The sequence below is a fragment of the Schistocerca cancellata genome, chromosome 11 (assembly GCF_023864275.1).
Source record: "Schistocerca cancellata isolate TAMUIC-IGC-003103 chromosome 11, iqSchCanc2.1, whole genome shotgun sequence".
In the NCBI taxonomy this organism is placed as follows: Eukaryota; Metazoa; Arthropoda; class Insecta; order Orthoptera; family Acrididae; genus Schistocerca; species Schistocerca cancellata.
Genome location: NC_064636.1, coordinates 12,492,394 through 12,505,374, shown reverse-complemented (window position 1 = coordinate 12,505,374; position 12,981 = coordinate 12,492,394). Strand labels below are relative to the sequence as shown.

The following is a 12,981-nucleotide window of genomic DNA, read 5'->3' as shown; positions in this document are numbered from 1 at the left end:
CCGTTCTCGAGTGGTTTGGAGCCATCCGTGTTTTCCAGTTTGTTGCGGTACCGTCAGACACTATCTGTGCCGGTGGACGACCAGGTTTGCAGTTCTTCGGTGGCTCACCGGGGAACCTTTTACGAGATAGTAGTCATCCGGGCTCGCGTTCGGTGCCGGAGAGTGGATGTCGATCTTCGACGGTCCTTCTGAGCCTGTCCGTGAATTTGTGAGATGTTCTTCATAAATTTGGACTCTGAAGGCCCACAGCTTTGTTGAACTTGTGTACGGTTGCAGCTGTAGAGAAGCACAGTACTTGTGCCACGGTTCTCGGGTTAGTAGGATTTGCTCGGTGTTTGCTGTCTGTGTGTTTCCACAAAATTTATTTCTGGAGGCCGCCTTGAGACAGTGTCTATATGTAAGAGATCTGTCCAGTTTCACACTCGACAGGTTTGTTTATCTGTGTGCTCCGGTGTTGTATTACTGCGGGAAACGTCGAGTTTTCGCTTAGAGATCGAAGGTGGAAGGCGTGTACTCGAATCTTCGAAAGATTTGGCTTAGAGGAGTTAGTTTGATAGTAGACTGACAAGTTCCTCAGTGCTTTCTGCAGTGTCAGATCTATAATCTCGAAAGTCCTCCCTGAGCTGCGACTGCTGGGTCATCTGCATTTAGGAAATTCTCAGTACAATTAGGTGTCGACTGGTCATTAGTCTGCAGATTAAAAAGTGAGGGGGCCGGGACACTTCCCTGAGCTGATCTGTTTCTTTGCTTTCTCTGTGGGCTCTCCTTTCTATTGGAATGACATGAAGTTGTCTATTTTGTGAGAGAGACTCAGTGATATTGGCAAAATACTGATCTCTGAAATTGTTAGCGTATGCGCAACTTAGGCCAATCGATGCTAGCTCTGCAATTTTTTTATTTTTGTACCCTTCTTCAGTGCGTTCTGTCAGGTATAGAATTTGACCTACCTTCGAGCAAATCAGTTACTGACCAGGTAAATTTGTGTTTCCTCATTAATTGTTTGTCAAGCAGAATTAGTGCTTTTTGAGGGTTGTGGAACATTATTATTATTATTATTATTATTATTATTATTATTATTCACGTATGGGCCCAGTAGGACCACGCGAGGTACAATCCGTCAATGTCACGTTTGACGGTTGGCCTTTCTTTGTCCCCAAATTTGTTTCATCCTTTCAGAATGAAGTTTCTTTCTTTCGTCAGACCACATTGTTCCAGTTCTTTTTCTAATTTCCCTCTGACCGACTTTCCAGTCACATCTCTTTTGTCTGAACATTTTCCTATCTGCAAGGTCTGCCTGAGTTTTACCGGCTGCTTTAAGATCCTCCTTAATCGCAGCAATCTATTTCATTGGCTCAGTTTTAGCCTTACTTCTGTTTTCGTAGAATTCTACTATCTGCTTTGTCAACCCAGTGGGTGCCATTCTTTTAGTGTGCCCAAAAAATTTAAGTCTTTTCTTCAAATTAAAGTTTCTGATCCATAAAGACACTCAGGTTTGATTACAGTGCTGTATTGCGTTAGTTTACTGAATTTAGAAAGTGATTTTTTATTATAAATATTTTGCGTTAATCTGAATGCAGTTGCCATCATTTGACAGTGAACTTCTTTTGCAGCTTCTTCCAGACCGTTTTCTTGTATGATTTCCCCAACTATTTAAACTGAGATACCCTTTTCATTTTTCCGTATTTCGTGTTCAAAAACTTTGGTGCTTGTTTACGGCATGTCATGTATTCAATTTTTTCGAATGATATTTGTAGTTCTACATTTCCCGAGACTTCTTTAATAATTTCAGTTTGTTTTTGAACTGTGGTAACATCCCTAGTTAAAATTGCCAGATCATCTGCCAAAGCGAGTCAATCTACTCTAATATCACTTCTACCTAACTTGATTGATTGGTCTATAATTTGAATCGACTTTTGCTCTCGCCATTCTGTAATTACCTTTTCCAAAACACAGTTAAATAGTAATGGAGAGAGTCCATTCTCTGTCTAACACCAGTCTTCATTTAAAAAAGGTTCAGAAATCTCTCCCAAGAGTTTAACTTTAGATCTAGTATCAGTTAACATTTCCTTAATCAGTGTTAGAGTTTTATTATCTAGCCCTTGTTGCTTTAAAATTTGGAAAAGAGATTCACGATCAACTGGGTCGTAAGCCTTTTCAAAATTCACAAATGTACAGACAACATTGTAACTAGAAATACTTGGGTGTCCGAGCGTTAGTTTTTCCGGACAGGTTGTTCCGGACAGGTTCTGTTTCATCTAAAGCCTGCTTGATATTCACCAATTTTATGTTCTAGCTGTTCTTGGGCTCGATCAAGTAAACACTGCGAGTGAATTTTGTACATGACTGGGAGAAGAGAGATTCCTCGGTAATTATTAATATCGTTTCTATCCCCCTCTTTTTGCAATGGATGAACTAGGGCAGTTTTCCAGTCCTCAGATATTTCTCAGTTTTCCAGATATGTCCTACTAGTTGAGTGATTTCTTTTTATAGTCTTCGGGCCAGCTGATTTTAGTAATTCTGCGATTATACTGTCTACTCCAGGTGCTTTATTGTTTTTAAGTCTCTTAATTTGTTTAGTTATTTCAATTTCGTCAGGTGCTGTAGAGTTAGGGTTGGTGTTATTGGTTTGCTGTGGCTGGAGTTTATTCACTGGTTCTGGACAGTTCAGTAGTTTTTCAAAACGCGTTCATAAATTTCAACAAACAGAGAGCAACATAGAAAATTGTAAATAAAATTATTGTTGACGAGTGTTCTAGAAGTCCCCCCCCCCCACCCCCACCCCCACTCTCGGTCTGTCTGTCTCTCTCTCTCTCTCTCTCTCTCTCTCTCTCTCTCTCTCTCTCTCTCATCTTGTGTGTGTGTATGGGTGAGAAAGATCTACAACGTATGCAGTTCTGTTGTGTAAGATTTGTGGAATGAGCATGGAGTACTGTGCACATCACCCTATCCTCCAATCAAGATGCCCCACGACTGTAGTATGACACGGTTTGTTTTTAATTTTAGATTAAGAGCGAGACTAATGTAACGTTTGTGTGTGTGTGTGTGTGTGTGTGTGTGTGTGTGTGTGTGTGTGTGTGTCCGTCCCATTTGTTCACATTTATTTATCGGTAACAGCAGTGGTAAATAATTGTTTCTGCTATGGCCCCAGATTGAAATGTGTGAAAAGAGGAACCCTTATTTTCCACAGGTAAGTCCCACGAAGCCATGTGAAACGGCCTTGGGGACGGAGGGGGAAGGGCAAAACTGTGAAGATCTTTTTGTTAATATAGTGTATATTAATTATTATTTTAGTTGTAAATTTTCAAAATGATGTTGATTGTTATAGATGATGATTTTTTTCCTTATATTTTGAATTACATAGGTACATAACCAGTAGATCTTAAATTGACACTGAATCAAACTGAAGGCTTTTGTAGCAACCTTTTATATATTCCTTCTCGTATCTCTTCTCCACCAGTGAGTCTTGTCGTAATCTATTCTGAGTCCCATTTAGGTAGTCCAGATCCCACACCCAAATGACAGGACACTCCACATGTATCATAAACGTTTTTCTGGTGTGAAAGTTTTTGAGGTTAATATCATATTTCTATGGAAGACACGTTTTTCTTGGAAAATTCTGTTTCTTAATCTTCTTTTGATTCTTCCATCTGTACTGACCCGAGCTTCCTAATAATTGAGGTTTAATGTAAGAGTACGGAGGAAAAGTCACCCGTAACCCCAGTTCAGGGAGACTTACCGGATGGGACAACGAGGACAGACTGATTCTCAGTCTTCCCCTCCCATCCTGTCTGGTAAGTTCCCCTGACCTGAGGGTTCTGGGTGACTTTTCTGAAGTCTACCCCTTTTCCTAAAACTCAGCAGTCCTTTTCCTTCACCCTTCTCCACTCCCATCAACTCTTCTGCCGGAAAGGGGAACCGCTGGCAGGTGTGTGCACGCACGTGCGTTCTCCTACTGTCGTGTGACAAGTAGATCTTTTTTTTATCTATCCAATTACATTAATTGTCAAGAAATGATTATTTTCATAGTTATAACATTTGAATGTGTGTGAAGTGGTTGCAGTACAGGGTGTATACGTCCCGAGACAACTGGGAAATCGTGTAAATTATATGGTGAATATTAAAATTGAATGACATAATGCTTAAACAACAAATTAGCTATTTTGTTTACCTACTGTATGTGAACTGCAAATAAAAAAGGGATCAGAAGAAAGAATTGGACAAAGTGCAAGTACGACACTTGTTCTGAGACTTCCGTACAGACTTAATTTTATATATGGTGATAGCTTTGGACAATGTTGACTGGAATAATCTCTTTCATATTCTGAAGCTGGCAGCAGTAAAATACAGGGAGCGAAAGGCGATTTACAATTTGTACAGAAACCAGATGGCAGTTATAAGAGTCGAGGGACACGAAAGGAAAGCAGTGGTCGGAAAGGGAGTGAGACAGGGTTGTAGCCTCTCCTCGATGTCATTCAATCTGTATATTGAGCAAGCAGTAAAGGAAACAAAAGAAAAATTCAGAGTAGGTATTAAAATGCATGGCGAAGAAATAAAAACTTTGAGGTTCGCCGATGACATTGTAATTCTGTCAGAGACAGCAAAGGACTTGGAAGAGCAGTTGAACGGAATGGATGGTGTCTTGAAGGGAGGATATAAGATGAACATCAACAAAAGCAAAACGAGGATAATGGAATGTAGTCGAATTAAGTCGGGTGATGCTGCGGGAATTAGATTAGGAAATGAGACACTTAAAGTAGTGAAGGAGTTTTGCCATTTGGGAGCAAAATAACTGATGATGGTCGAAGTAAAATGTAGACTGGCAATGGCAAGGGAAGCGTTTCTGAAGAAGAGAAATTTGTTAATATCGAGTATAGATTTAAGTGTGAGAGAGTCATTTCTGAAAGTATTTGTATGGAGTGTAGCCATGTATGGAAGTGAAACGTGGACGATAGTTTGGACAAGAAGAGAATAGAAGCTTTCGAAATGTGGTGCTACAGAAGAATGCTGAAGATTAGATGGGTAGATCACATAACTAATGAGGAGGTATTTAATAGAATTGGGGAGAAGAGGAGATTGTGGCACAACTTGACTACAAGAAGGGACCGGTTGGTAGGACATGTTCTGAGGCATCAAGGGATCACCAATTCAGTATTGGAGGGCAGCATGTAGGGTAAAAATCGTAGAGGGAGACCAAGAGATGAATACACTGAGCAGATTCAGAAGGATGTAGGTTGCAGTAGGTACTGGGAGATGAAGCAGCTTGCACAGGATAGAGTAGCATGGAGAGCTGCATTAAACCAGTCTCAGGACTGAAGAACACAACAACATGGTGATACTGGTGGCTGTGGCTGTGGTTGTGATTTGATGTGGCTCAGTGGCCTGGTGCAATTCCTTCCGTTAGATGCCACTGTATTGACTTCTTGTTTCTAACCTACACCAGTTATACAGCCTGGGTGCGGGGTCTACACTTCGACGTGGAATCCGAACTGCACTTCGTTATGGGTGACTCGTCACACTGTCGAGATGTGAATGCTACATTAAACCGGAGGCAAAAATATTCAGAGTCCAGTGGATATTCGATCCCACTATCTCTCGTTTTCCAGACATGCGTGTTACTGCTAGACCCCTGGGCCTGATGTGTAAGTAGACAGTGTCAGTAGAACTCTTTAGGGCTGTCGATCACATTGTAGTGCTTAATAAAAAAAGAAAAAAGCGAATAAAAGAAAAAAGGTTGAAAATGTGGGAAGAAATTGTGAATAAAAATGTGAGTAAAAAGGGGGTTTTAAAATCGTAAATGACCGTGAAAAAAGGACAGAATGAAATGCAAATCGGACTTCGTGTTACAGAAAAGCTATAGTTGGGGTGGTCCTTGCGGCGTTTTTGAGCAAAAGTTAAACCAATTTCCACTACAAAACTTACTGAAAAGAAACAGAGAATAACAGAATGTAACTGACAGGGGAAAGTGGCGTAGATGAGAGATCATCCTTTACCAGGTTAACTTGTCTTCTTTCGGGCGGCGTCGAGGTCTTCAAAAATCTCCTTCATTTCTGCATGAAAAGTCTGCTCCGAAATCTTGCAATAGTCCAGGAATCACTAATTTATACCAATTAAAATCATCTTGATACTGTATGCAATTTAATTTACTTTGCTACTTCCATCCTCCGAATTTCTTAACAACTTCCACAACATGTCTACACATTAAAATCAGATCAAGAGTAGCTAATAAGTTATTTTTAACGTCTTCATCAGATCACGTCTGCCTTCAGCTTCGGCTAACAAGAGACAAAAAAGAAATGAATAGAAAACAAAAAAAATAGTTACAATTTTAGTATTTTCTCTGCCGTCGAGCGCTCATACCGCTGCGACGGGATATTTTTTATCTGAGGGAACGAGTGTAGCGTGGCGAAATTCAAAGTCCCGCTACAACATTGTCACTATATAAAACTATCCGGTGTTGCGGCCAAAGTCGTGAGTGGCCTTCTTCAGGGTTTTGTGCTGACCTGCCTGGTGAACGAGAGAGACTGCAGATCTTATACAGTAGCAGAGGAAACAGTTTACGTGATTTGGTAGGGTACTCGAGCTAGGAGGATGGGTGGTAGGCATACTTTATTGGCCTTTGTATTATTCCTTGTCAGTGGTGGATAAAGATGTGGCCAATTGTTATTTGCATTATTTCTTACCGTCGGTGGAAACAGACAAATTAGAAACGGGCAGTATCTGTGAGTGACGTAGCGCCGTTTACGCGTTTCCAGGCGCAGGCCGAGGCGAGCCCGCGCTCCGTGTTCGCACGATCACTGCGGAACCCGTTATGCCCGTGTGGGTCCCCCTGCATTCACTCCCCTCCCGTAGCGTTGTCACTGCCGGCATTCACGATGCTGCAAGCCTATACCCACTGTCTCAAATAGAGGGGACGGGTGAAAGCTTGCGGCATCGTGAATGCCGGCAGTGACAGCGCTACGGGAGGGGAGTGAATGCAGGGGGACCCACACGGGCACAATGGGTTCCGCAGTGATCGTGCGAACACGGAGCGCGGGCTCGCCTCGGCCGGCGCCTGGAAACGCGTAAACGGCGCTACGTCACTCACAGATACTGCCCGTTTCTAATTTGTCTGTTTCCACCGACGGTAAGAAATAATGCAAATAACAATTGGCCACATCTTTATCCACCACTGACAAGGAATAATACAAAGGCCAATAAAGTATGCCTACCACCCGTCCTCCTAGCTAGAGTACCCTACCAAATCACGTAAACTGTTTCCTCTGCTACTGTATAAGATCTGCAGTCTCTCTCGTTCACCAGGCAGGTCAGCACAAAACCCTGAAGAAGGCCACTCACGACAGTGGCCGAAACGTCGGACAGTTTCATATGCCGATACTGTGGTTGACAGCCCGGAAGAATTTTATCTAGAGTGACGGTGGCCACGGAAATGTACACTAATGTGTAAGTAGATAGTTCGTCTGTAGGTATCGACAAGTGAGTTTGGAATTATCAAAATATGTGGCGTATATGACCGCATCTCTCGATTGCATCGGCTCGGAAGCTTAAATTAGTTACACTATCGAAGGGTCGTAGACTTCGTTACCTGATGTATTTTATTTCGACTAGATACCTCTTTCTCTTCCCGTTCCTGAGAAAAAGGGGTCTTATCGGACGGGCAGATAGCCGGACCGACCGAACTCCGCTTAAAAATACTAGTATTGTAATTAGGAGTCGTATAAGGACGAGTTTGGTAATACAACATTTTTCTGTTAGAATATCAAATTCTTTGTTCTTTCCCGAATCCAAACTGCGTTTGTGTTTTCCTCAGGTTCTGTACCTTATCAGTCGAAACGGAACTTTTGTGGGATCACTTTGTTGTCTCTCTGTCACTGTTAAGATCTCCTTCTCTCAGAAACTGGTAGCTATCTCAAATTGAAATTTTAAGGATTACAATCCCTTGGCGGTGTAAAAAATTTGACGTTCTGAGGCAGCACGATGAAAAGACAGTGTCATTTGTCACACGTTTCAGTAGTCGTAAACACGCTCATCTGAACTGGTAGGACCCGAACCGTGAAATTTGCGAGAAGCGAGGTTGTACAGCGTCACTGAGGGGGGAAAACGAAAGAATTGTGAATTTGTAATTATATCTCATCAGAAAATAAAGTTTTTGTGAAAGAAAATGCAAAATTACAGAGAAAACTTTAATTCCAAACGTGTTATTAAAAAAGTTTCTTCAAAGTGTCAGATTCCCGGAACCGTTATCCTGCCAGTATCAGTATTGATAACGAACAAAAATTGTTGAATTCTCATTTCCAGGTGTAGTGGTTAATAAAAAAGAAAAGAAAAAAAGAAAAGAAAAGGTTGAAAATGTGGGAAGAAATGGTGAATAAAAAAGGGTTTTAAAATCGTTAATGACCTTGGAAAAGGGAAAGAATGAAATGCAAATCGGACTTTGTATTACAGAAAAGCTATCGGACTTCGGAAAAAATATTGTTGGGGTGGTCCTTGTGGCGTTTCTGAGCAAAAGTCAAACAAATTTCCACTACAGAAATTATTTGAAAGAGAACAGAGAATAACAAATGTGATTAACGGGGGGAAATGGCGTAGATAGGAGTTCATTCTTTACTGTGTTAACACGTCCTCTCTCGTGCGGCGTCCAGGTCTTGTTCTCCAAAAATCTCCTGCTTCATTTCTGTGTGAAAAGTCGTACCTGCTCTGAAATCTTGGTTGCAGCTTCCACCCTCCAAATTTCATACTAACCTCCACAATACATCTCCACATCAATAAGTTATTTCGTCTTCATCTGACCACGACTAGCTAATAAGTATGTTAAGCTTCCACTCTCAAGAGACAAGAGCGGGTAGAAAACAAAAAGAGTTACAATTTTAGTACCTTCATTTTCTTATATATTTTCTCTGCCGTCGAGCGCTCGTACAGCTGCGACGGTATAATTTATATCCGAGGGAACGAGTGTAGTGCGGCGAAATTCAAAGTCCCGCTACACAGGGATAGATGAGATGTCTATGTACACAATTAACATTATAAGATAGTACGTAATGCTCATAATGGGAGTGCTACTTGCACACGGCCAATTTTTATTTCGGGTCTTCCTTACTACAGGCGTGTATGTGACCTTCGGAATGAGGCTTACGAAACTTCTTAGCACAAAAAAAATTAAATTTTCACAAATGTAACACGGTCAGGTCAAGTCTAAATTTCCATCTGTTGTTTCACAAGTTGTGAAGACACTGTGCGTTAAACGGTAAGTCGCAGCTGCTCTCTCTCTGTGTGTGTGTGTGTGTGTGTGTGTGTGTGTGTGTGTGTGTGTGTGTGTGTGTTTTTTTTTTTTTTTTTTTTTTTTTTTTTTTTTTTTTTTTTTTACGACTCTGCATCTTTCTGCCCAGTGCGATGGACGACTTCAACAACGGCGTCGTGCTGACGAACCGGCCGCTGCGGCCGGGAGAGCTGTTCGAGGTGCGGCTGGACAAGATGGTGACCAAGTGGGCCGGCTCCATCGAGATCGGCGTGACGATGCACAGCCCCGCGGAGCTAGAGTTCCCCTCCACGATGACCAACGTGAGGTAGGTGCGCGGCTGCTGCCAGCTGCTGCGTGTGCTGCTTCCTTCCTGTCTGCTCTGTGGCAGTGAGAAGGCAACAACTGCACCTTCTCTCTTCACTGTTTCACTCAAATGCTTAAAAAGTAATGGACAATTTCACGCTGACTATTATTCTGATACAGTCGGCTGGAATACATCTAAACCTACACTCTGTGATCAAAAGTACCTGGACACCCCCAAAAACATAAGTTTTCCATATTACGTGCATTGTGCTGCCACCTACTGCCAGGTACTCTATATCAGCGACCTCAGTAGTCATTAGACATCGTGAGAGAGCAGAACGGGGCGCTCCGCGGTACTTGCGGACTTCGAACGTGGTCAGGTGATTGGGTGTCACTCGTGTCGTACGTCTCTACGCGGGATTTCCACACTCCTAAACATCCCTAAGTCCACTGTTTCCAATGTGACAGTGAAGTGGAAATGTGAAGGGACACGTACACCACAAAAGCGTACAGGCCGACCTCGTCTGTTGACTGACAGAGACCGCCGACAGTTGAAGAGGGTCGTAATGTGTAATAGGCAGACATCTACCCAGACCGTCATGCAGGAATTTCAAACTGCATCAGGATCCACTGCAAGTACTGTGACAGTTAGGCGGGGTGTGTGAAAACTTGGATTTCACAGTCGAATGGCTGCTCATAAGCCACACATCACGGCGGTAAATGACAGACGGCGCCTCGCTCGGTGTAAGGAGTGTAAACATTGGACAATTAAACTGTGGAAAAACATTGTGTGGCGTGACGAATCACGGTGCACAGTGTGGCAATCTGATGGCAGGGTGTGGGTACGGTGAATGCCTGATGAACCTCGTGTGCCAGCTGTGTGGTGCCAACTGTAAAACTCGGAGGTGTTTGTGTGGTCATGTTTTTCATGGAGAGGACTTGCATCCCTTGTTGTTCTGCATGGCACTATCACAGCACAGGCCAACTCTGGAGTCTTAAGCACCTTCTTGCTTCCCACTGTTGAAGAGCAGTTTGTGGATGGTGACTGCATCTTTCAACACGATCGAACACCTGTTCATATTGCACGGCGTGTGGTGGCGTGGTTACACGACAATAAGATCCCTGTAATGGACTGGCATGCACAGAGTCCTGACCTGAATCCTACGGAACACCTTTGGAATGTTTTGGAACGCCGACTTCGTGCCAAGCCTCACCGACCAACATCGATACCTCTCCACAGTGCAGCACTCCGTGAAGAATGGGCTGCCATTCCCCAAGAAACGTCCCAGCACCTGATTGAAAGTGTGCAAGCGAGAGTGGAAGCTGTCATCGAGGCTCAGGGTGGGCCAACACCATATTGAATTCCAACATTACCGATGGAGGACGCAATGGACTTGTAAGTCATTTCCAGCCAGGTGTCCGGATACTTTTGATCTCACAGTGTACATCTGTACTCAGCAAACCACTTTGAAGTGCGAAGAGTACGTCCCATCGTACCAGTTATTAAGATTTCCGTTCGCATACGAGGTGTGGTCGGAAAGAACCGGAATTTGTGTTTTTCTCAAAGAATCTTTATTTATTCGTCAATGTCAACTGTATCTCAGTCAGAGTAATGACCCTCAGCTTTAGTACACTCGTGCGGAAGCCTTCTCCAGTCTCGGAAGCACTCTTGGAACTCACTTTTCATTACGGTGTCAGTCTCATCTGTGGTGGCAAAACGATGTCCTTTCACGGTTCTCGTTAGCTTTGGGAATAGAAAGCAGTCGCAGGGGCCCGTGTCTGGCAAATACAGTGGCTGAGGCGACTTAACGGTTTTGTTTTTTTAGCCAAAAAACCATGAACAAGCATTGAGGTGTGAGTGGGAGCATTACTGTAATGCAATTTCCAGGAGGAGTTTTGCCACAACTCTGGTCGTTTTCTTCAGATAGCTTCAGGGAAACGGCACGTTACTTGCAGACAGTATTGCTTGCTTACTGTACGACCATGAGGCGAGAACTTGTGATGCGCCCTATACCACTGCAATAAGAGAAAACACTGGAAAGAAGCATCACATTTGATGGAACTTGTCAAATTTTTTTTTGTCTCGGTCCTTCGAGTAGTTTCCACCGGGACATTTGAGCCTCAGTTCAGACGTTACACTTGTATACCCATGTTTCGTCACCTGTTACAACCACCTTTAGAACTTCTGGATTGTTGTCGATTTCAATCAGCAGCTCCCGAGCCGTCTCTGTGTTCGAAATTCCACAGTTTTGGAACAGACTTTGCCGCTTCACGATTTGTGCCCGAGACTTCTGAAAAAATTGCTCAGCACGAACCAAAGGATATGCCGTCTTCTGATGGTGATTTTGTGATTTTTCAGAACCCTTTTCTTTGCTTCTTCCACATTGTCATCAGTAATTGTTGTGCTATGGCATCCAGAGCAGTCATCATCTTTGATGTCGTCTTCATCCATTTTTAAATGTTTGTACCACTCGTCAACTCTTGTCTTACACATAGTAGATTCGGCAAAAGCCGCAGTCGACATATCGAATATGGTGCTGCACTTTATTTGATATTTGAAGAACAATTTAATTCAAATTCTTTGATCCGTCTTTTTTGTAAGTAAAAATTCTCCAATCACCTGAAAACACACAACCTTTTTGACTGTCAACAGTAAACTAAATATTCAAAATGGCTGAAGATGGAAACATACATCAGGAATAGGCATATGAAAAAGATAAAAAAAATTGAAAATTGTACGTATAAATCCCGTACAATTACAAAATGTCCGTTACTTTTTTAAGGATGTTTTATTGGATAATTAGAATAGTTGTAAGTTTAGAATTTTAGGATTGTAACAAGAAAATCAAAAACTTACTTTAGAGTTGACTTTCAATTGACATTTAATGTAAATAATGGACGAAATGCAAAAATTGCGTTTAAGGTATAAAAGCAGGATAAACTTGCTGTCTTAATGTAGTGTTCCATACAAAAATTCAGGAATATGGCTACAAAATTGCAGCAGTAAGAAAGTGTATGTGTATGTATGTTAGTAAGAAAGAAGGAAATGCAAAAACTGACTGCTGATGTTTGATGGGAAAATAACGATTACCAATGTTCCAGGTCACTGTAGAAGGATTTGACAGCAAAATAGCTGCCTACGATGTTCCAGGGTGAAAAAAAAGTGTTAGACTGGAAAACTGCAGCTTCCGATTTGCTAATACGGCAGAAATTGTTTTCCGTGTGATAATTGTGGGCCCTGTGAAATTGTTAGGAAAGAACTGAACACACGCACGCACATCGCCCGCAGCTGGAAGGTCGAATGCCTGCACGTGTGCTGTAATTAGTCCGGTGTCACCCTCACGATCTCTGTGGAAGCGATATATAACAGTACGTTTCCAGATTCGTCAGCAAAAGCAGGGTTTTTGAACCTTTGTAAGCATGCTCTGCACTGAGATTGTTGC

The 12,981-nt window shown here is 42.4% G+C and overlaps 1 protein-coding gene across 1 annotated transcript in view; it reads left to right on the top strand.

Moving 5' to 3' along the window:
* LOC126108819 (neuralized-like protein 4) overlaps positions 1–12,981 on the top strand; it is a 339,970-nt gene that overhangs the window by 127,593 nt on the left and 199,396 nt on the right. The window contains exon 11 of the mRNA XM_049914183.1: positions 9,384–9,560. Within this exon, the coding sequence (XP_049770140.1) occupies positions 9,384–9,560 (177 nt within the window). The remainder of the gene's footprint in view (positions 1–9,383; positions 9,561–12,981) is intronic.